The 21,225-nt window shown below is 42.7% G+C and overlaps 1 protein-coding gene across 1 annotated transcript in view; it reads left to right on the top strand.

The window, feature by feature from the left end:
* Positions 1 to 1,113: 1,113 nt before the first annotated feature.
* LOC134360171 (src-like-adapter 2) overlaps positions 1,114 to 21,225 on the top strand; it is a 33,965-nt gene continuing 13,853 nt past the window's right edge. The window contains exons 1-3 of the mRNA XM_063074203.1: positions 1,114 to 1,349; positions 13,706 to 13,831; positions 20,000 to 20,102. Of these exons, the coding sequence (XP_062930273.1) occupies positions 13,753 to 13,831; positions 20,000 to 20,102 (182 nt within the window). The 5' untranslated portion in view covers positions 1,114 to 1,349; positions 13,706 to 13,752. The remainder of the gene's footprint in view (positions 1,350 to 13,705; positions 13,832 to 19,999; positions 20,103 to 21,225) is intronic.

The raw sequence follows: 21,225 nt of genomic DNA, 5'->3' as shown, positions 1-21,225 counted from the left end.
TAAAACAAAAACAATGCAGAATAAAGTGTAACATCTGCAGAGAAAGTGCAGTGTAGGCAAGCAAGAAGGTGCAAGATTTTGAGGTCAAGACTCCAGCTTATTGTTCATTTGTTCATTATGTGTCATGTCGTATGATGTGGGCGATCATGGTCTGTCCATGACCATGATTGTTCTTGGCAAACTTTTCTACATAATTGGTTTGTCATTGCCGCCTTCTGGGCAGTGTCTTTACAAGACAGGTGACCCCAGCCATTATCAATACCCTTCAGAGATTGTCTGCCTGGTGTCAGTGGTCACATAACCAGGACTTGTGATATGCTCCAGCTGCTCATACGACCATCCACCACCTGCTCGGCCAGCTTCATGTGACCCTGATCAGGGAGCTCAGCAGGTGCTACACCTCACCCGAGGGTGACCTGCAGGCTGGCAGAGGGAAGGAGCACCTTACACCTCTTGTGGTAGAGACATATCTGCACACCTGTACCAGGGAAGAATTATTTACTAGTCTTATACCAGCAGGGCAGAAGCTGTCGCTGAGCATGATGTTACTGCTTAATATCCCTCCGGATGGAGAAGTGAAGAGAGATATTCTCAATATTTATTGCTTATTTATTTATTAATATATTTATTATTTCCTTTTTTCATTTGTTCAATTTGTTACCCGCTCTTTTGGGTGTGGTCTTTCATTGATTCTACAGGTATTGGATTTACTATGTTCGCAAGAGAACGCATCTTAGAGTTGTATATGGTGATATATATGTACTCTGATTAAAAAAAACAATTAATTTGAACTTCGCAAAGAAAATGCCCAGGTGGGTCATTCTCACGGACTAGGGAAGAACAAGGAACATGTTAAACGTTTTAAATATTTCCTGTCCCAGCCAAATAAACAGCTGTGTTCTTCGATTTGTTTACACTAGAAAGCGGGGCTTGTGATGTGGTGTGAAAATTCCGTTGTTGGGGTATTGGGCAAACAAACAACGTAAACAGGAACCGCCGGTCTGACTGACGGACGCAAGTCAGAGATCCAGCAGGGAGCGTGAACCAGCTGCCAGAGGTATAAAAACCGGGGTTCAGGCTCAGCACGTCGTCACACACTCTGCACGTCTTGTAGGCAACTTCGGCAGCGACTGCGTAATATCCTCCAGCCTCTCCACTCAAAGTACACGCCGCTCGCAGGCTGACTTCACACTTCAGAAAACCGGAGCGCCCAGTCAACCTAAACCCAGCAAGGGCTGTATCGGATTAACCGGTTAGTGGGCGCCGAATCTTCGAGCTGGTGTCACGGTTTGGAAAGCACACATTTGGTGGAAAGTAACTCTTGCTTCAAGGTCCGGAGATACAATGCTGTGAGTATTACCATTTTTATGTTTCACAGAAGTGGATTAGAATTGAGGGAAAAACTGGTACAGGGGTTGCTATTTTTTTGAGTATATTTCACTTTCAAGGACTCATGTTCTTAGTGTTATCTATTACATGGTTTTTGTATCTGCAGTTTGTCTTTTGCAGATCGGTTGTCAGTCCTTGTGTGCAGTGTTTCATTGATTCTATTGTATTTCTTTGTTCAATTGTGAATGCTGGTAATACAATGAATCTCAGGGTTGTATATGGTAACATATACATACCTTGATAGTAAATTTCATTTGAACTTTTTTTTGTGCTACTGATACACAGGTGAAATGTCAGGAGTGTGCAGAATTGTTCCCATTCCAGACATGTCTTACTCCCAAAGCAGAACTTTGTGATTTGTGATATTTCAGATTTTTAATATTAGCTGGACTGCAGTTGCCTCTTTTGGCAAGAGAGAAGGTTGAACTGAGCTCTTCAAAGCAATGAGAGATGTTGGAAGAAGCAATTTCCCTTTGTGGGGTGGTCAGTGACAATACAAATGGACAAAGTTGCGTAAAAGTGAGGCTGATAAAACCTAGATAGAATGGATGTGGGGAGGACGTCTCCGATAGCCGTGTGGGAAGGAGGGGGTCCAGGAACAGAGGACACAGCCTCAGAAAGAGAAGGACACCCCTTTAGAACAGAGACGAGGAGGAACTTCTTTAGCCAGAGGACGTGACTCTGTGGAACTCAGCACCTCAGACTGTTGTGGAGGCCAAGTCATTGAGTATATTTGAAGTGGAGGCTGCTAAGTTGTTGATTAGTAAAGGTGCCCGAGGTTATGGGGAGAAGGCAGGAAAATGGGGTTGAGAGGGATAATAGACCAGCCATGGTGAAGCAGATTTGATGGGCTAAATGGCCAAATTCTGCTCCCATGTCTTATGGTGCCATGGCATGTTCCTGTGGAGCTCACTGTCAGGGTAGGGAGCAGAAACCTTTATGGTGTGCTCGAGCATGTACAATATCATAGAATTACAGATTCATGTGTATGAAAAACAGGCCCTGGATCCACTGTGTCCATAACAGCCATACCTATGCTATTTTACAGCAAATGGCTATAAAATAATTCCAGATGGCTTCAAATGCGCGCCAAAATGTGTTACTAGTCACCAAGAAATAGAAATTAGAGGTAATTCCTCCCCACAGATTCTGCTCAACACGTTGACTTCCTACAGCAGTTTGCTTGTTGTTTGAGAAATAGAAAGTATTAGACTGCATAGAGATGAAAGGCCCCCTCTGCTATAATTCCTCTGTGATTTAACTGACCACTTGGTCCTGATTATAAGCATAAAATCATAAGAAATAGAACCAAAGGTAAACCATTTGTTTCGTTATAGTTGATCCACCAATTGTGGCTAATCTTTTACCTCAGCACCATTTTCTTGGAGCAGCCACATACCTGTTGATTCTCTAAAAATCCACCAATTCTCTGCCTGAAATACTCAGTGAATGAGCCTGCACAGCTCTGCCTGAGTAATCGTAGGAATTCCTTTGTCTCTCTGCCCTCTTGGAGAAGAAATTTCTCCTCATTTCAGTCCCAGAAAGGCTGAGCGTTTGACACAATGCTGTTGGATTGGCAGTGTAGAATTGTTACTTTTCTTGTAGTTTGTTTCCCATGCTTGCTTGTATTTTTATATAATCGCATTTATACGTGTAATTGTTCACAATTTTCCGGCAGTTGCTTGTGTATTTCTCTCGACAGATTAATTTTCACACTACTTGAATCTGGCTGTTTTATAGTTAATTGTTACTGTTGAAATTCTTGGTTATCTCTAGTCTGAGACGATCACACTACTTCTTTGTCTTCTTGTTCTCTTGGCTCCTCTTCCTTGTTCATTTTCTATTCATGTAATATTTAATAAAATGATAAAGGAACAGGCTTTATGGCTCAATCTTGGCTTCCGAAGAACCTTTGGATCACAAGTGTATCAGGATCCAACAGTGCGAGACACCCCAGCCAGGGGAAAACAAGAGCTCTGCATCTTCCTCGCCAAGTCCCTTAAAAAATTGTGTACTCTTCAGAGAAATAAATGGGGCAAACCTCACCATTACTCTGCCCCTACAGTGTGACTTCTTGTAAAAGATATTTCATGTCACTGGGGCTCCGGAGTACAGGCAGAAAAGAATTGCTGACAGAGGTGAAATGTTTCATTTCTCAATGCTACGCTGATCTTGTAACCCAAAAAATTCATTTCACTTTTAGCAAAGCTTTGCATTATATCAAGGTATTGGGTTTTGTCATGTATTTTACTAAGTCATTCTGGGGTTTTTGAAGAGTGCCCCTGTCAGCTGATACAAGTTTAAACCTTTCCCTGCGTTTGACATTGTTTCTTGATGAAGACTTTGCCATTTCGATGTTCTATGCAATTATAGAGTATCTTTAACCCAAGACATAAATGAAGTCTTGTTGCTTGACATGAATTCACTTATACTTTAGAACATCCTCCTTCCATTGTTACCTCCAGGTCAAAACTAAGCTTCAAACCTCTTCCTCATCTCGCTTTCAACTTGGGGACTTGGCAAATTTTTGCTCTACACTCTACTGGTATGCTACTTTCCTTGACTGACATGAAGGCACCCAGATATATCGGCAATGCACAGCAATGGGCCTCCTTCCTCTCTGCTTGATCAGAACACATCTGCATACTCTTTTCTCCCTCGCCTTCTAATCAAGCTTCCCCTCATATAGGCGTAGATAGAGTGGATTTGGAGAGAAATACTAGGAGAGTCCAGAACCAGCGGGCACAGCCTCAGAAAAGAAGGACGTCCCTTTGGAACAGAGATGAGAAAGAATTTCTTTTGCCAGACGGAGCTGAATCTGTGGAATTCATTGCCACAGGTGGCTGTGAAGGCCAAGTCATTGGGTATACTTAAAGCAGAGATTGATAGTTTCTTGATTTGTGAGGGTGTCAAGGCTTACGGGAAGAATGGGGTTGAGAGGAAAAAATAAATCAGCCCTGATTGAATGGTGGAGCAGACTTCGTGGGCTAAATGGCCTAATTCTTTCCCGATCTCTTATAGTCTTCTGGTTGTATGTGCACCCATGGTATCTGCCTCAGCCGTCCAGTGATAGCAATAGAGGGGGTGTAAGGCAGATTTCTAATGACACCCTCGATGTCCTTCAGATGATGGTGGTGACCGCCTTCATGAACCATCTAGCCCTTCTAGAGAAAGTGCTCTCACAGTGTTGATGAGTGGGAAGTCCCGGTGACAATGAAGAAATGTCGATATCTTTTCCTGCGTGGATACAGGGTGTTGACCTGAAATGTCAACAGTTGCTGTCCCCTTCCACAGATGCTGCTCAGCCCGTCCAGTCCCTCCAGCAGATTGTTCTTTTTCTCTCCAGATTCCAGCATCTGCAGTCTCTCATGTCTCGACCAACTCCCCCAAAGTGCTGGAGGAACTTGGCAAGTCGGGCAGCATCTATGGAGAATTATGAACAGTTTCAGGCGGAGACCCTTCTTCGGGACTTCACCTGTGCTGTGTTACCTTTCCCACAACATAAAGGGGAAGTCACTCCCTCCCCACTTTCTATTTACTGTTGGGGGTTAAACAGTGGGAGAAAATTGGAATGAAGAGGGTTGGCCCCTCATCCCTCACTTACATCAGATGTGTTTCCTTCAGGAATGAGCATTTCAGTGCATTTCTATAAATGCACTCTCTTAGTACACTCTGAAACCGTGATGTATGGCAGCCTGGCTTGGAGACACCAATGTCCATGAACAGAAAAAAGTGCTGGATACAGCCCAGTCTACCACAAGAAAAACTCCCCCCCCCCCCCCCAAGGAGGAGCACTGCCACGAGAAAGCAGCACCCACCATCAAGGGACTTTAAGCATAAGCATGATTTTTAACATCTTCCTTTGTCTGTGCTCTGTAGCGTGTTAGTTTGAGATGAATTGCTACTCACACACACACATCTATGTCATGGTTATAGGAACAGCTGAGTTTCTTCTCCCTGATGATCTGCAGAAGGAGAACATTGTGCCTTTTATGCAATTTCTCTTAGAGAGTGTCTCTGCGCTCCTCCTTAGCAGCGCAGTTAGTGACAGGAATATTAGACAGAGCGGCTTGGACTGGGGAAGGGGAGGGTGTGCTTACTAATGGAAGGAGAGGCCCCTGCCTCCCCTCTCCACCCTCCCGATCGCACGCCACCCGAACTTTGTAATCGGGTCGCTCTTATTGCACCTGTCGGAGCTGAAGTACTTTGCAGCTCTCTGCGGTTGGAAACTTGGTCTGGTCGAACAATAAACTGCGGTTAGATATATCCTCCACAGTGTGTACTGAACTTGTTCAAGAAATCTGAAGAAGGAGCAGAGAGAAAGAAAATATTTTCACTGGTTAAAACATTATTTCACAATGGAGTAAGGAACAGTAGAATCAGAATCGGGCTTATTATCGTGGAATTTGTTATTTTGTGGCAGCTGTACAGCATAATACATCAAAAAGCTATGTTACAACAATAAATAACTAGATCAATAGCCTAATGGATGAATAATTAGGTAGACAGATATTGCAAAAGATGGATGGTGCGGTAGTGTTCGTGGACCATTCAGAAATCTGATAGCGGAGGGGAAGAAGCTGGCACGGTAAGAGAGGTAGGGGTGACACAGTAGTGTAGTGGTTAGCACAATGCCTGACAGTACCAGCGACCCAGGGTCAGTTCCCACCGTTGTCTGTAAGGAGTTTGTGCATTCTTCCCGTGACTGCGTGGCTTTCCTCCCACAGTCCAAAGATGTAGCTACTGGTAAGTTAATTGGTCATTGTAAATTGTCTGGTGATCAGGCTAGGGTTAAATTGAGCATTGCTGGGTGGCGCAGCTCGAAGGGCTGGGAGGGCCTGTTCTGTTCTGTATCTCAACAAACAGATAAATAACTGTTCCTGAAACGTTGAATGTGAGCCTTCAGTCTTCTGTACCTCGTCCCCGGTGGTTGTAATGTGTAGAAGGCATGTTCCAGGTGGTGGTTGTTTTTCAACAGACATAAAAATGAGTAAATAGTGCAAAAGAGGAAGGCTAATGCAAAATAAATTAGTGGTGCAGTGTGTAAATCCCACAAGGGTTCCCTCATTCCATATGTTCCTTTCTCCCTCACCAGCTTCTCCCTTTAGAGCCCTCGGGCTACTTGCCTCGGCTCTCTAGCTACCACGAGTAAGGGTGCAGAGGAGGTTAGGCCAGAGATGGGAAGTTCTAGTTGAGGGGTGACTGCCTAGGCTGAGATACTTTTCTCTGGACGAGGAAAGAATGGAAGCTCTAGAGAGGGTGTAATTGCTGCCTGAGAGATGGCATAGGCTCGATGGGCCAAAAGATCTTCCATGTTTTAAGGAAATAAGAACTATATATAAGCCACCCGTTTCTGGCTGGTTTGAATCACGTGGGCCAGGTGACTTCTGAAGGAAGAGCGGAACAGACCCAGCCACACTGCCCAGCAACCCACCTATTTAACACGGGCCTAATCACAGGACAATTTACAGTGACAAATTCACCTACTAACTTTGGACAGTGGGAGGAAACCAGAGCACCCAGAGGAAACCCACACAGTCATGGGGAGAACGTACGAACTCCTTACAGACAGTGCTGGAATTGAACTCTGATTTCCTGAGCTCTAATAGCATCCTACCAACCACTGAGCTACTGTGGCACCCCTCCATCGTACAGATCGAACAATAAACTTCTTGAGTCCCAATTCCCATTCCCCTCTGCAGAAAGAACTTTCGCTGACGGGTTTTCACGGTATGGATGAGGAGAGGACGTGTCAGCTTGTGGGAGAATCCAGAACCAAGGGTTTAAAAATGAGGGGTCATCCTTTTAACATGAAGGATGGATGAATTATTTTTCTCTGAGAAGCTTTTCTTTCCCAACAAACTTTTTGAATGAAAAATGATAAATTAAGTAGTAATTTTCAACCAACCTATCCTCCAAGGCTTAAGTGCATAAGTAAGATATTATGGCTGATACTTCCCTCAGGAATGTCCCTCATGGATCCTTTATCTCTCTTTCAGAATGGAGATGAGGAGGAATTTCTTTAGCCAGAGAGTGGTGAATCTGTGGAATTCATTGCCACAGGTGGCTGTAGGGGCAAGTCATTGGGTATATTTAAGGCAGAGTTTGATAGATTCTTGATCAATCAGGGCATAAAGGGAGATGGAGAGAAGGCAGGAGACTGGGGCTGAGAGGGAAAATGGATCAGCCATGATGAAATGGTGAAGCAGACTCGATGGGCCAAATGGCCTAATTCTGCTCCTATGTCTTGTGTCTTGTGGTCCTCCGCCCTTGGTAACTCAGTAATTGTGAATGTACACAAGTATCAGTCTTCGTATTGATGTCAGCCCATTGGTGTTTAACATTTGTCCGAGTGCAAATGTATGGTTTCCTTTGGGTTCTCAGACCAATAAGCAAGTGTATGTGTGGGCGTGTATGTCTTCAACAAGACTTTCAATCTCTTGGATGTTTTTTGTGTATCAGTCTGTGCTGTGGTGTATTTTATTCTCTCTGTCGTATTTTACCTGTGCTTTGATTGCTAAGAAAGCAATCTTGTATGTACAGTACATCACCTTTAAGTTTACTCCAATGTAACCGTGGTGTGTTCTGATTAAAAGTATAAACATATTAACGAAGACCATAGAACATTACAGCACAGGTCTGCCTTCAGCTCCTGATGCTGTGTTGCCCTTTTAGATCATTCTAACCCTTCCCTCCTACAGAGCCTCCACTTTTACCATATCATTGGGAAACCTTGAATATTAGTTCATTGGGACCTCTCCCCATGATAATCTCTACAGCGGCTTATGATCCTGTGCGCTGGAGGCACCATTAGGGTGACGCAGTAGCGTAATACTTGACAGTGCCAATTATCTCACCGCTGTCTGTAAGGAGTTTGTACGTTCTCCCCTTGACTGTCTGTGTGATCCAGTTTCCTCCATCTATTGAGGCCAATCTAAAATCTACATAAGAGGAGGATGCCTGTGTGTGACTTTGTTTAATGTGGGGAGGCTGATACATGAACAGCCACCATGTGGTCCTTGACAGATCAGGGTCAGGATTCAATGCAAAATGACTGGAGACCCTTCAGTACCCTTGTGCATCATCATCTTCTGTCTACTCCAAGAAGAATCTCTTCTTGCCAGGCTGTATGCAGCCCCTTGTTCTCTGGAAAGTATCGACACTTTGCTGTGGACTCAGTACCTTCCAGAGACTGATGGCAGTGTGAATGGGCAAGACAACTTTACACATTTCCAATCTGGTAACTCATCAACTGTAGGCTGTGAAACACCTAATGGGCCAAAGGCCTCCGTGCAGTTGACCAGTGCCAATGAGGTGCCTGAGGTATTCCCACCCAGTACAGACCCACCATGTTACACGCTGTCACTGTCCACATGAATGGTGGTCATTGGACATGGTTTGTAATGTGGTAAATATCACTCCCTGTGTCATGGCACATCTGTCAGTAGACAGTATTCTCCAGTGGCCGGTGTGTTGTGCGGGGAGTGGTCATTCCAGAACACACAGCCACGTTGAATCAGCCACAGAGTGCCAGGAGAGGGTAAGGAAGATTGTCATGCCATGCACTTAAAAACGGAAAATGCTGGAAACGCACAGCGGGTGCGGAGTGCATTCCGACTGGCTGCATCACGGCCTGGTTAGGAGCCTCCACTGCACAGAGTCACGGCAAAGCTCAGCAGATCAATCATGGGCACAACCCTTCCCACAACCAAGGGCATCTTCGAGAGTTTCTGCCGCAAGAAGGTGGCATCCATCGTTAAGGACCCTCCCCGTCCTCTCTTTTCATTACTCCCATCAGGGAGGAGGTACAGGAGCCTGAACACACATGCTCAGCTTCTTTCCCTTTGCTATCAGCTTGAGAGACAGGCTGTGATCACTACCTCATTATTCACCTCTTGTAATATTTATTTATTTTTGCTATTTATAGTAATTTTTTGTGTTTCGCGCTGTACTGCTGCTACAAAACAACAAATTTTATGACATAATTCAGTGATGATAAACCTGATTCTCATGCTGCTTCTGAGGTTAGGCCGCAATTGAAACGTAGTTAACAATTCAGGTCAGAGACCCTTTAAAACAGGGGTTCCCAGCCTGGGACCCACAGACTTCTTGCTTAATGGTATTAGTCCATGGCATAAAAAGGGTTGGGAACTCCTACTTTTATCACAGTAGAGCACAATACAGTCCCCTCAGCCCACAATATTCTGTTGACCTTTTAACCTACTCTAAGGTCAACCTAACACTTACCTCCCACCTGCAGTAGCCCTCCAGTTTTCGTTCATCCATGTACTGGTCTAAGAGTTTTTTAAATGTCCCCAGTGTATTTGCTTCTACTATCTTTCTTTTTTTCCTTTCTCAATCTTTTTATTAATGTTTTGAAAAGTACATATATACGAACAAGAGGATTAGCTCGGATATCTATATCGATAACAACACATATGAAAGGTAAGGTAAGCATTATCAAGATCATACATCGTATTAATCTAATAGTATATAATAAAAAAAACTCATCATTTCATAAAAAGAGAAAAAAGATAAAGAGACTTTTATAATTTTATATATAGGGGGGAAAACCCACTATTCTCTAAGTATTTGCCTCTACTATCACCCAATGGCAGGGCATTCCATGCTCCCTCCATTCTGTGTGTAAAAACTTACCTTTGACATCCTCTCCCCCCATACTTTCCTCCAACTGCCTTATAAGCATGCCCTCCTGTATTAATCATTTCCTCCCTGGGGGAAAAAATCTCTGACTTTCCACTTGATCTATGTTTCTTTCCTCCAATACTTCGTTAGAATTGTTCGGACAGTAGGCTCTCCAACCAAAAATTTTCACTCCGTTCCTCTTTCCGCAGATGCTGCCTGATCTCTGTGTGTTTCCGGCATTTAATGTTTTTATTTTATGCTTTCGTCACCTGTGTTTGATTTTATTTTTCATTTTCATTCATGGCACACAATTCATATGAAATCATCTTTGAGCCATAGTAGGAATGTAGGGGACGTGATGGCCCAGTTGTGCACTGTATGTTCCCGCACACAATATGGCAGAGTCACTGGGTAATCCTTTGGAAAGTGAGACATTGTTGAGGAATAATTTTGGTGACTAAGATAATTCTTTACTCTTCGAAATACTGACACATGATTTTTGTTTCAGCCAAAATGAGATCTGACAACACTTTAATGTCTGATCTGAAATGGGGAGCTTCTGACCTAGATCAGGCAGTTTCATTTATCCTTTACTAGATAAAACTTCCAGCATAATTTAAAGGCCAAGCAATTGAAATCACAAGATAGTTGGAATTACAGAAGGTGCTCACAAGGAATCAGAAAATTCTATTTAACTTTTGTTCCTACTTGCATTGAGGATTCAAACAAGTCTGAATGAAGTGGTTGTAATTTTAAAAACAAAACACCATAACCGGACAATTTACAATGACTAATTAACCTACTCAGAACATCTTTGGACTGTGGGATTAGGTTAGGATTCATTCAGGGTTGTCAAGGGTTGTTAGGGCAGCATGGCTGAAAGGGCCAACTTTGCACTGTATCTCTAAATAAAAAATAAATTTGCAAACACAATTATGCCAGCTGCCATTGCCAAAATTCATAATCATAAGGGGAGCATTTTGTCATATAATATGTTATACTGTCTTCACTGAGCACCAACACCCGTAAGTTGAAAAACAAAAAAAAACTATAACTGCCTTAAATTGGAAAGCAAGTGCTAGAAATGCCCAGCAGGTCAGGCAGCATCTGTGGAGGGAAGTTCTTAGTTTAGATGTGAAGTCATGGAGCTGAAATGTTAGCTCTATCTCACTCCAAAGATGATGCTTGGTCATTGTATTAAACTGCCTGGTTTCTTAGAAGGAAGTCCACTAAAGCAGAGAACTGGGAAAACTATCGTGATCTTTCACTAGTGTTGGCGATGTTTAGAACTAAATGTCATTCATGTTGAGCAATGGAATATCTCTAAATATTGCAGCCACATTGCGTAAGAATGTGAATAAATTTCTAAGAAAGTATCTCTGTGCATGGAACAACAAGGACAAATCAGATTTGCTGAATTCTGTCTCCTTGGTTTTAACAGAACATGCAATACGTTGACAGACCAAAAAAAAAGGTTCTTGTTTATCTCTTTGCTAAGTATGTAGGAATGACTGTCGTAGAGTCATAGAAAAGTACAGCACAGTAAAAGGCCTTTCAACCCATCTAATCCATGCTGAACCATTTAATCTGCCTAGTCCCATCGACCTGCATCTGGACCATAGCCCTCCATACCTCTGCCATCCTATCAAAACTTCTCTTAAGTTGTCTGGCTGTTTTCTGTACTAATCTCACAAGATATGCTCTTAATCAAAAACTAGTACAAAGCCATCTGTAGAAATGGTAGATTCTCTCAAAGTTCTCTGTCTCTCTACCTCTGTCTAAAATGGTCTTAAAGGCTGCTTTGTGAGATTCAAATTCAAGATTCAAGGTAGTTTCTTGTCATTCTTCAGAACATGAGTGTAAAGGAGAATGAAATGATTGTTATTCCAGATCAGATACAGCATTTTAAAAAACACAAGCATAAAGAACACAATAAATATAAAAACAATCCTATAAAACAATGTACAAGTAAGTGTTCTAGATGGATTGTATGTACATAAAGTGACGCAGGGTGGTATGTGTGTGTGTGTGTGTGTGTGTGTGTGTGTGTGGCTAATGGGTGGAGGTGAAGATCAGCCTGACCGTTTGCGGGAAGTAACTGTTTTTGAGTCTGGTGGTCTTGGTGCGGTTGCTATGTGGCCTCTTCCCTGATGGGAGTGGAACAAATAGGCCATGAGCAAAGTAGGAGGGATCCTTCATGATATTGTTGGCCTTTTTCTGGCACCTTTCTGTATATATCACGTTCAATTTGTTGCCATCTGACTGTACAATATTCCTTCGGACCACAGTACAGCCACAATGCATATATCACACACAGCACATAAAATAAAATATTCCTATAATAACTTAATAAAATATAATTCAAAATGCATGTGGTGTGTGGCACAAGTACACAGTACAGTAGACAGCTTGCTATCCTAGTGACAAGACCTCGGAGGTGGCAGGGTATTCATTACTCTCAGAGCCCAGTCTGTCAGTCCGAGTCCCTGATGCTCCTGTACCTCCTTCCTGACAGTAGTGGGTCAAAGAGATAGTGAGACAGTGGTAGGGATCCTCAACAATGCTTTGCGCCCTTTGTACACTTTGTATTTCCTTGATTGTCAGTAGGTTGACCAAGACTTAGATTTTTGTCCAACATTTTAATCTGAATCTGATCTTTTTAGGTTGCTTGAGGTGAATTTCTGTTTAATTGTCTTCCTGTGAATTGCTTCAGAACATTTTGCCATGTTAAAGGAGCATTATAAATGTATGTCTTTGTTGTTACTGAGTGTCCCCTGTAGTAAAAGATCTAGATATTCATGTGTCTATAGTGAGTGCAATATACAATGCCATATATTAAACGAGAGGTGGAAGAATTCAGTCACTTTCAATGTTGTCCAGATGATTAAAGATATTCTCAGTGATCTCACCAAAAGTAGCAAAACTTTCCTCATTCTAGTTATCTCTTTGAACTTCTGCTCTGATAGAATTACTCTCTGAATTCTGTGCAGTTGTAACTAGAATTGTCTTTTGCTCATGCTGATTTGATAGAAAATAAATTAAAAGTGGACTCTGAAATCCAACACGTTCACAAAGGCACAAGATATGGTTGATGGAAACCACTTGCTCCATTCTAGTTCATCCATCTAAATCTGAATCAGGCTTATTTATCCACACCTGCACTTGTTTTTGAAAATTGTTCTCACTGACTCTTGCTGTTGCCATTAGGAAGAAGGTACAAGAGCCTCAGGACTCACACCACCAGGTTCAGGAATAGTTACTACCCCTCAACCATCAGGTTCTTGAACCAAGTGGATAGCTTCACTCAACTTCTCTTTATTTATTGCTTATTTATTTTTTATTATTATTATTATTTCTTCTTTTTGTATTTGCACATTTTGTGATCTTCTGCGCTCTGGTTGAATACCCTTTCAATGATTCTGTTATTATTCTATAGATCTGTTGAATATGCCCACAAGAAAATGAATCTTGGGGTTGTATATGTTATACATGTCCTCCAATAATAAAATTTATTTTGACTTTTGGATTTACTTTGAACCTATACTCATTATGCTTATGTATAGTTTACATAAACTCTATGTATTTCTTGATTTTCCTGTAAATACCTGTAAGAATATGAATGTCAAAGTATGTACTTTGATATTATATTTGCATTGACTTTGCCTTGCAGCTGCACTGATTTAACACTCTGAAAAACAGCTCGGTGGCCTGGAAGTCATGGGAAGTAGACCGAGCAAGTCAAGGCGCTTCACCAGTACCGTGGTTCCATCAAACCTGAACAACCAACCAACAACAGGTAAGACAAAAAGTAAAATCAGAAAATGGTGCAAATCCACAACAGGCCAGACAGCATTATGTTGAAAAGGGAAAGATGATTAAATGGTTCCCGAGTACAATAAAATGGATTCTTGACCTCACAATCCACCTCGTTATGATCTTGCACCTTGTTGTTTACCTGCACTGCTCTTTCTCTGTAGCCTTTACGCTTTATTCTGGATTGCTAATTTTTAACTTGTTCTGGCTCAATGCACAGTGTACGAGCTGATCTGTATGAGAAGTATGCAAGACAAACTTTTCTCTCAATCCATGTAACGATTTAAAATCAATTCCAATCCTAATCATTAACATTTCAGGGCTGAGACCTTTCATCAGAATTGAGAAAGAGAAAAGGGGTTTGTTTTCAGTGGTTGAGAAATTGAGTAGAACAAAGGGATATTTCTAATGGGGGTAAGACCAAATGATTTAATATAGCAGAATAGAGATAAAGCTATTGTGTGTGTGTGTGTGTGCGTGTGTGTGTAATGTGTGGTTAATAGTGAGGTAGTGGGATATGCTTATCAAGCCTGTTTATGCCAGTTGGAAAAGGAAAAATTAAGAAAAACACACAGAATTGTCCAATTCTGATACACAGAGAAAGAAAGACCAAGTTGCCTAAAGTTGGTGAAGTTGGTAATAAGTCCTGAAGGCTGCAACATGCTGTGACAGAAGATGAGGTGATTTTCCTCAGCCTTGTATTGGGTCTTCTAGGTCACAGATGGAAAAGTCAGAGTCGGGATTTTAATGGGCAATTAAAATACAACCTAAAGCTTTGGACAGCTAATGTTTCGGGTCGAGATTCTTCATCTGGACTGGTCTCAACTCAAAACATCGACTGTCCACTTCCCTCCACAGATGCTGCCAGGCCAGCTGAGTTTGTCCAGCTCTTGTTTTGCTTTGACTCCAGCATCAGTAATCACCTTGAAGCCCCGGGCCACTCGTGTGGACTGAGCACAATGCTCCACAGAACGATCACCCAATCTGGGTTTGCTATCTCCAGTGCAAGGGAGTCCACATAGTGAATGGTGAATGTGGTAAATGGGATGGGGTGAAGAGTGTAGCAGGGAACGGAGGGGGATAGATACCAGAAGAGCAGTTACTCAGAAACTGTCACTGATATTACCTGGAATTCACTGCTTATTGGTGTGGTGGCTTCCAGAAAGGAATTGGATGGACAATTAAGAGTTAATAATTTCCAGGCCGATGAAGGAAAGAACAGGGGGATGAAACCAATGGGACTCTCCTACTGAGAGCTCACTTAAATTCACCTCTCTCTCTGTGCTGTAGCCAATCTGTGATTCAATTTACTACAGTCAGATTTTCCATTAACAGATTACACACTTCACACTACTGAAATGAAACATCTCACAAGGTGATTTTGCTGGGTAACCAATCCTCTGGCAGAAGTGAGGCCTGAGCTTTGAAAGGCTAACTAACTCTCACCGTAGATATGAAATAACAAAAGCAAAGACAACCAGATGCAGTGGCTTACCCTGCATGGGCATTTTTTGACATTTCCCATGACATTGCATTACTAGTTCAGTATCGATCTGCCGCAATACCTACTAATGAATGGGCTGAGCGAAGCTCAATCCGCCCCAGCAGTTTTCTTTCTTACCACAAAATACTTGAAGTTACGATGTTGGACACAGCAGTGAAACGCTTGTTTAAAAACTTTGCCAGTGTTATGAAGCATTGAGTTTAGGAGCCACAAGGTAATGGTGCAGCTCTATAAAGCCCGGGACAGACCACATTTGAAGTATTGTGTGCAATCCTAGTCTCCTCATTATAGGAAGGATGTAGAAGCACAGATCAAGTCAACAGCCAGAGACTTTTTCCCAGGATGGAAATGGCTAATACAAGTGGGCATAATTCTGAGGTGATTGGCGTAAAGTATAGCGGGGATATGAGAAGTAAGTTTTTTTTACGTAGTGAGTGCGTGGAACACTCTACCGGGGTGGTGGTAGAGGCAGATAGATTAGAGGCATTTAAGGAACTCTTAGATAGGCACTGGAGGTCTATGTGGGAACGGAGGGTTAGATTGATTTCGGGGTGGGTTTAAAAGTTGGCACAACATAATGGTCTGAAAAGCCTGTAATGTGTTGTAGTGTAAATCTTACACTCTAGAGACATGGGGCATTCTTAGCAACATAGGTAGGACATGTATTGTGAAAGAATACAGGTCATGCAAAGTGCCTTCAGCTCAGTGTCATAGGAATACAACATAGAAACAGGCCCTTCGGCCCAACTCATCGATGTTGACCAAGATGCCCATAAAAGCTATTTCCAACTGCGTGTGTTTGGCCCAAATTCCTCTTATCTGAAATGATGTTATCGTATCTGTCTCAACCACTTCCTCTGGCAGCTTGTTCCATATACCTACCACCCTCTAAAAGAAGAAGGCCCCTTTGAAATCTTTCACCTCCAACCTTTAACCTATACCCTCCAGATTTTAATTCCATTTCCCTGGGAAGAACGCAGTCACACCATCTATTTCACTCATGATTCTATCAAGTCAATGGGATGGCAGGGTGGAGATACATCTCCACCAAAGGAGGTGTAAGGTTCTCCTTCCCTCAGCTAGCCTGCGGGTCACCCTTGGGCAAGGTGTAGCACCTGCTTAGCCACTCGATCAGGGTCACGTGAAGCTATGGGATCAGGTGATGGATGGTCATATGAGCAGCTGGTGCAGATCACAAGTCCTGGTTGTGTGACCACTGACATCAGGCAGACAGTCTCTGAGGAGTATTGATAATGGCTGGGGTCACCCGTCTTGTAAAGATGTCGCCCAGGAGAAGGCAATGCCAAACCACTTATGTGGAAAAATTTGCCAAGAACAGTCCTGGTCACGGAAAGACCATGATTACCCACGTAATATGATGGGCACACATCGAACGAACGACATGGTCATCCCTCAGTTTCCCATGCTCCAGTATATAAAGGCCTAGTCTGCCCATTCTCTCCCTCTAACTCAGATACTTGAGACCTGGCAACATTCTCATAAATCTTTTATCTTATTAGCTTTATTTGTCATGTGTAAAGTATATTGAAACCTACAGTGAAATGCATCGTTTTGCATCAAATAGAATCAGCCAAGATTGAGCTGGGCAGCCGGCAAGTGTCACCACAAATCTCTAACTGTAACTGAACATTTTTGGAATGTGCAAGGAAACCAGGACACTTGGAGGAAATCTATGTTGTCACGGGGAGAATGTAGAATCTCCTTAGAGAGTTATCAGGAACCAAACCCCAATTTTATAACTGGTTTCTGTAAAGTGTTGTGCTAACCGCTAATCGTTCTGGTCACCTCATTATAGGAAGGATATAGAGGCCTTGGAGAGGGTGCTGAGGAAGAAAGGAGGGGAGGGAGGCAGGAACATGAATTGTAAAGTTCTTGAAAGCAAGCCCATAGGTTGTGGAATCCGTTCCTTGTTGAGGTGAGTGAAGTTATCCACGCTGGTTCAGGAACTTGATGGTTGAAGGGTAATAACTGATTATTGTTCAGCTGATCTGTGACCTGAATCCATACACTGGTCAGATTTTAGAATGCCCAGATCACCCATCATCAGCCGCTGTTTAAAAAAAAATGTCTGTCCTACCTGGGACAGAAAGAATTCAGCAGGTCAGTAAAGTGGAGACACATTACAGCCTGAGGTTGAAGTTTCTTGCACAAGCCTCAGCACACTTGATGATTCTCTACAAATCTGCAGTAACTGGACAAATTATACCTGGTCAGTAATCATCTATGTTACAGCTTTGTGCTGTGACAAGATATTGAGGGAACTAATGTGATGGATTGAGGAAAAAAGTATTTCCATTGGCTTGCAATAGATGTCTAGCTCTCCGAGTTTAGCGCTCGGAGACTACAGATCTGCTTCGGCAGATCCATGCTCATCTTGAACCTGGGCACCTGACCCAACCAGGAATTGTTTTCAGAATGGATGGGAGGGCTATGGTCAATGGGACGAGGCAGATTAACAGTTCAGCACGGACTACATCATCTGAATGGTCTATTTTGTGCTGTAGAGCTCTAAAACTCTAAAAGCAGAAAAAAGAATTCACTGTGCTGTGCGTGCATTAGTGTTGATCTCTGACAGAGGACACAGGAGGCAAACCATTCAGCTTGACTTCAGTAATGTGCTCAGCTAGGCTGTCATGGTCCAGGGCACTGTGAACACTGATGTTCTATTATAAACACCCAGACTGATACTGTGTCTACACTGACATCCGGTAACCTGCTGGGAACACCAGATTGCTAGATACTAGTGGGGGCATAGTGTGAAAATCAGAGCAGAGGTTTCTGGAAAAAGTTAGTCACCATTTTTTTGATGAAGTTTGGAACTCCTTAACACGCAGCAGCTGATAATCCGTGACTAGGAAATAAAAGTAAGGATGTAATGTTGAGATTTTATAAGGTGCTGGTGATCCCTCACTTGGAGCATTGTGAGTAGTTTTGGGCCCCTTATCTATGAAAGGATTTGCTGTAGTGGGTTCAAAGGAGGGATTGAAAGGCTTGTCATCTGAGGTACATTTGATGGCTCTGGGCCTGTACTCACTGGAATTCAGAAGAATGAGGAGTGACCTCATTAAAACCTGTCAAATGGTGAAAGGCCTCAATAGAGTGTATGTGGAGAGGATGTTTCCTACTATGGAGGAGTCTAAGGCCAGAGGACACAACCTCAGACTATGGATGTCCATTTAGAATGGAGTTGGGGTGGAATTTCTTTAGCCAGAGAGTGGTAAATCCATAGAAGTCATTGCCACGGGTGGCTGTGGAGGGCAAGTCACTGGGTATATTTAAGGCAGAGGCTGACAGATTCTTGATTGGTCAAGGCATAATGGGATATGGGGAGAAGGCAGGAGATTGGGGCTGAGAGGGAAATGGATCAGTCATGATGAACTGGCGGAGCAAACTTACTCCAGTATCTTATGATCCTGTGTACCTTGTGTTCATTTTATAATGACACATTTATAGATTCAGGTCACAGATTAGCTACGGTCTGGTCGTGAGATGCTAAATGGCCCTCGCTTCTTGTATAGTTTCTAAATTGACTGTAGACAATGTGGTACATGATGCTGCTAAATACTTTCCACTTCTATTGACTGGAATCGCACTTGTTAATAGATGTAATCTCTTCAGCTAAGAGTGAGTTCCTAAAATGGCTTCTCTCTCAATTTACTCAGATGGCCAATGCATTTGGACAGATAGAAATGCTTAACTGCAAGTTAATAATATAACAACAACCATTGCAGGATATCATTGTAGCTACTGCTGAAGTTGCAAGCTATGATCAGTTAGCCACATAAATGTGCATATTATTGTAAAAAAAAGATATCAGTGATGGCAACAGGAAACGCGTTATATGGATTTATCTATGTAAGATAACTGCCTTAAATATTAGAATCAGGTTTATTATGGAGAGCATTCTAACTGGCTGCATCACCAACTGGTATGGGGGGGCGGGTGTGGAGGATCAAAATAAGCTGCAAAGAGTTGTAAACTTACTCAGCTCCATCATGGGCACTAACCTCCGTAGTATCCAGGACACCTTCAAGGGGTGATGCCTCAAGAAGGTGGCAACCATCATTAGGGACCTCCATCACCCCAGACATGCCCTCTTCTCATTGCTACCATCAAGGAGGAGGTACAGAAGCCTGACGACACACATTCAACAATTCAGGAATAGCTTCTTTCCCTCTCCCATTCGATTTCTGAATGGACATTGAGCCCATGAACACCACCTCTACTTTTTTTACACTACTTATTCAATTTAACTTTTTAATTTACTCTAATTCACAGTTTTTGTATCATAATGTTCTGCTGCCACATTACAAAAAAATTTCATGATATATGCCGGTGATATTAAACTTGATTTTGATAAGAAATACATATATATCTGTTTAAAAAAAATCAGTTCAGTAAGAGAGCAAAAATAGTGAGCTAGTGTCCATCAGTTCGTTGTCTGTTCATATTTGACTCTAGCTGCAATCAAAACCCATTTGTTGGTTCCTCTTTCCTGTAATGTTATGAAAATGGTGAGTGTGGAGCAAGTTTATTCTGTTTCAATATGGAAGGTGCTTGGTTATGAGTTCTCCAGAGAAATCTTCTGAACCTTTCCAAACAAAAATGTTTTCTTTTTTTTCCCAGATATGAGCCAAATTATGGTGGTGGTGGCATTGTATAATTACCCATCATCGTCTGACGTTGAACCTGTTATTAATGTGGGCGAGAGGTTGAACGTTCTTCATGAGTAAGTATTCCTCTCTGGGAAGATAGTAGCAATTTTCTGGCATTGAGTTTGGCCTTTGAACATGCATTCAGTGGCCGTGTCCTTTACACCTGCTCATTAATGCAAACATCTAATCTGCTAATCTTGTGGCAGCAACTCAATACATAAAAACAATATAACTCAATGCAGACAATGGTCAAGAGGTTCAGTTGATGTTCTGACATCAGAATGGGGGCATAGGGGTGGGAGGGTGGAGTGTGATCGAAATGACTTTGACTGTGGATTGGTGCCAGACAGGCTGGTTTGAGTATCTCAGAAACTGCTGATCTCCTGGGATTTTCACTACAGTTTAGAGTTTATAGAGAATGGTTCAAAAAACATATAGTGAGCAGCAGTTCTGTGGGCAAAAATGCCCTGTTAGTGAGAGAGGTCAGAGGAGAATGGCCAGACTGGTTCAAGCTGACAGGAAAGCAACAGTAACTCAAATAACCACGTGTTACAACAGCGGTGTGCAGAAGAGCATCTCTGAATACACAGCACATCAAACCTCGAAGTGGATGGGCTTCAGCAGCAGAAGACCATGAACGTACACTCAGTGGAGGTATAGGAGGTACCTAATAAAGTGGCCACTGAATGTGTCGTACCTGAATGAATAATTTCATTAATCTGTTGTCCTATACAGGCTCTGCCTTGAGTAATACCTCAAGCGGAGATTCAATTAGAGGTTGGGGCAGGAACTCCCATGGGCAATCCCCTCACCAGTGAAATATGCAGTTAATTCCCAACTGTTCCCTTCCCTTCAATGTCTTGTAAAGTGCCTCATAAAGGAACCAGCAAGGATTTCCTGCTGATCTGACCTACCATAGACTCATTGGGTTGAGGCTATTGCGTGATATTAGCCACAATATCAGATGCCGGCACAGTATGGTACGTCATGGGGCAGCATGAGGTCGTAACGCTATTATAGCACCAGTGACCCAGGTTTAATTCCCGCTAAGGCGTTTGTACGTTCATCCTGTGACCACGTGGGTCTCCTCCAGATACTCCAGTTTCCATCCGCGTTCCTGCGATATATGGGTTAGTAGGTTAATTAGTCATATGGGTGTAACTGGGCGGCCGCACACATTGGGCCTGTTACCGAGCT

The sequence above is a fragment of the Mobula hypostoma genome, chromosome 2, assembly GCF_963921235.1.
Source record: "Mobula hypostoma chromosome 2, sMobHyp1.1, whole genome shotgun sequence".
Classification (NCBI taxonomy): domain Eukaryota; kingdom Metazoa; phylum Chordata; class Chondrichthyes; order Myliobatiformes; family Myliobatidae; genus Mobula; species Mobula hypostoma.
Note: the sequence above shows the minus strand (reverse complement) of the source record. Positions and strands in the feature narration are given on the sequence as shown.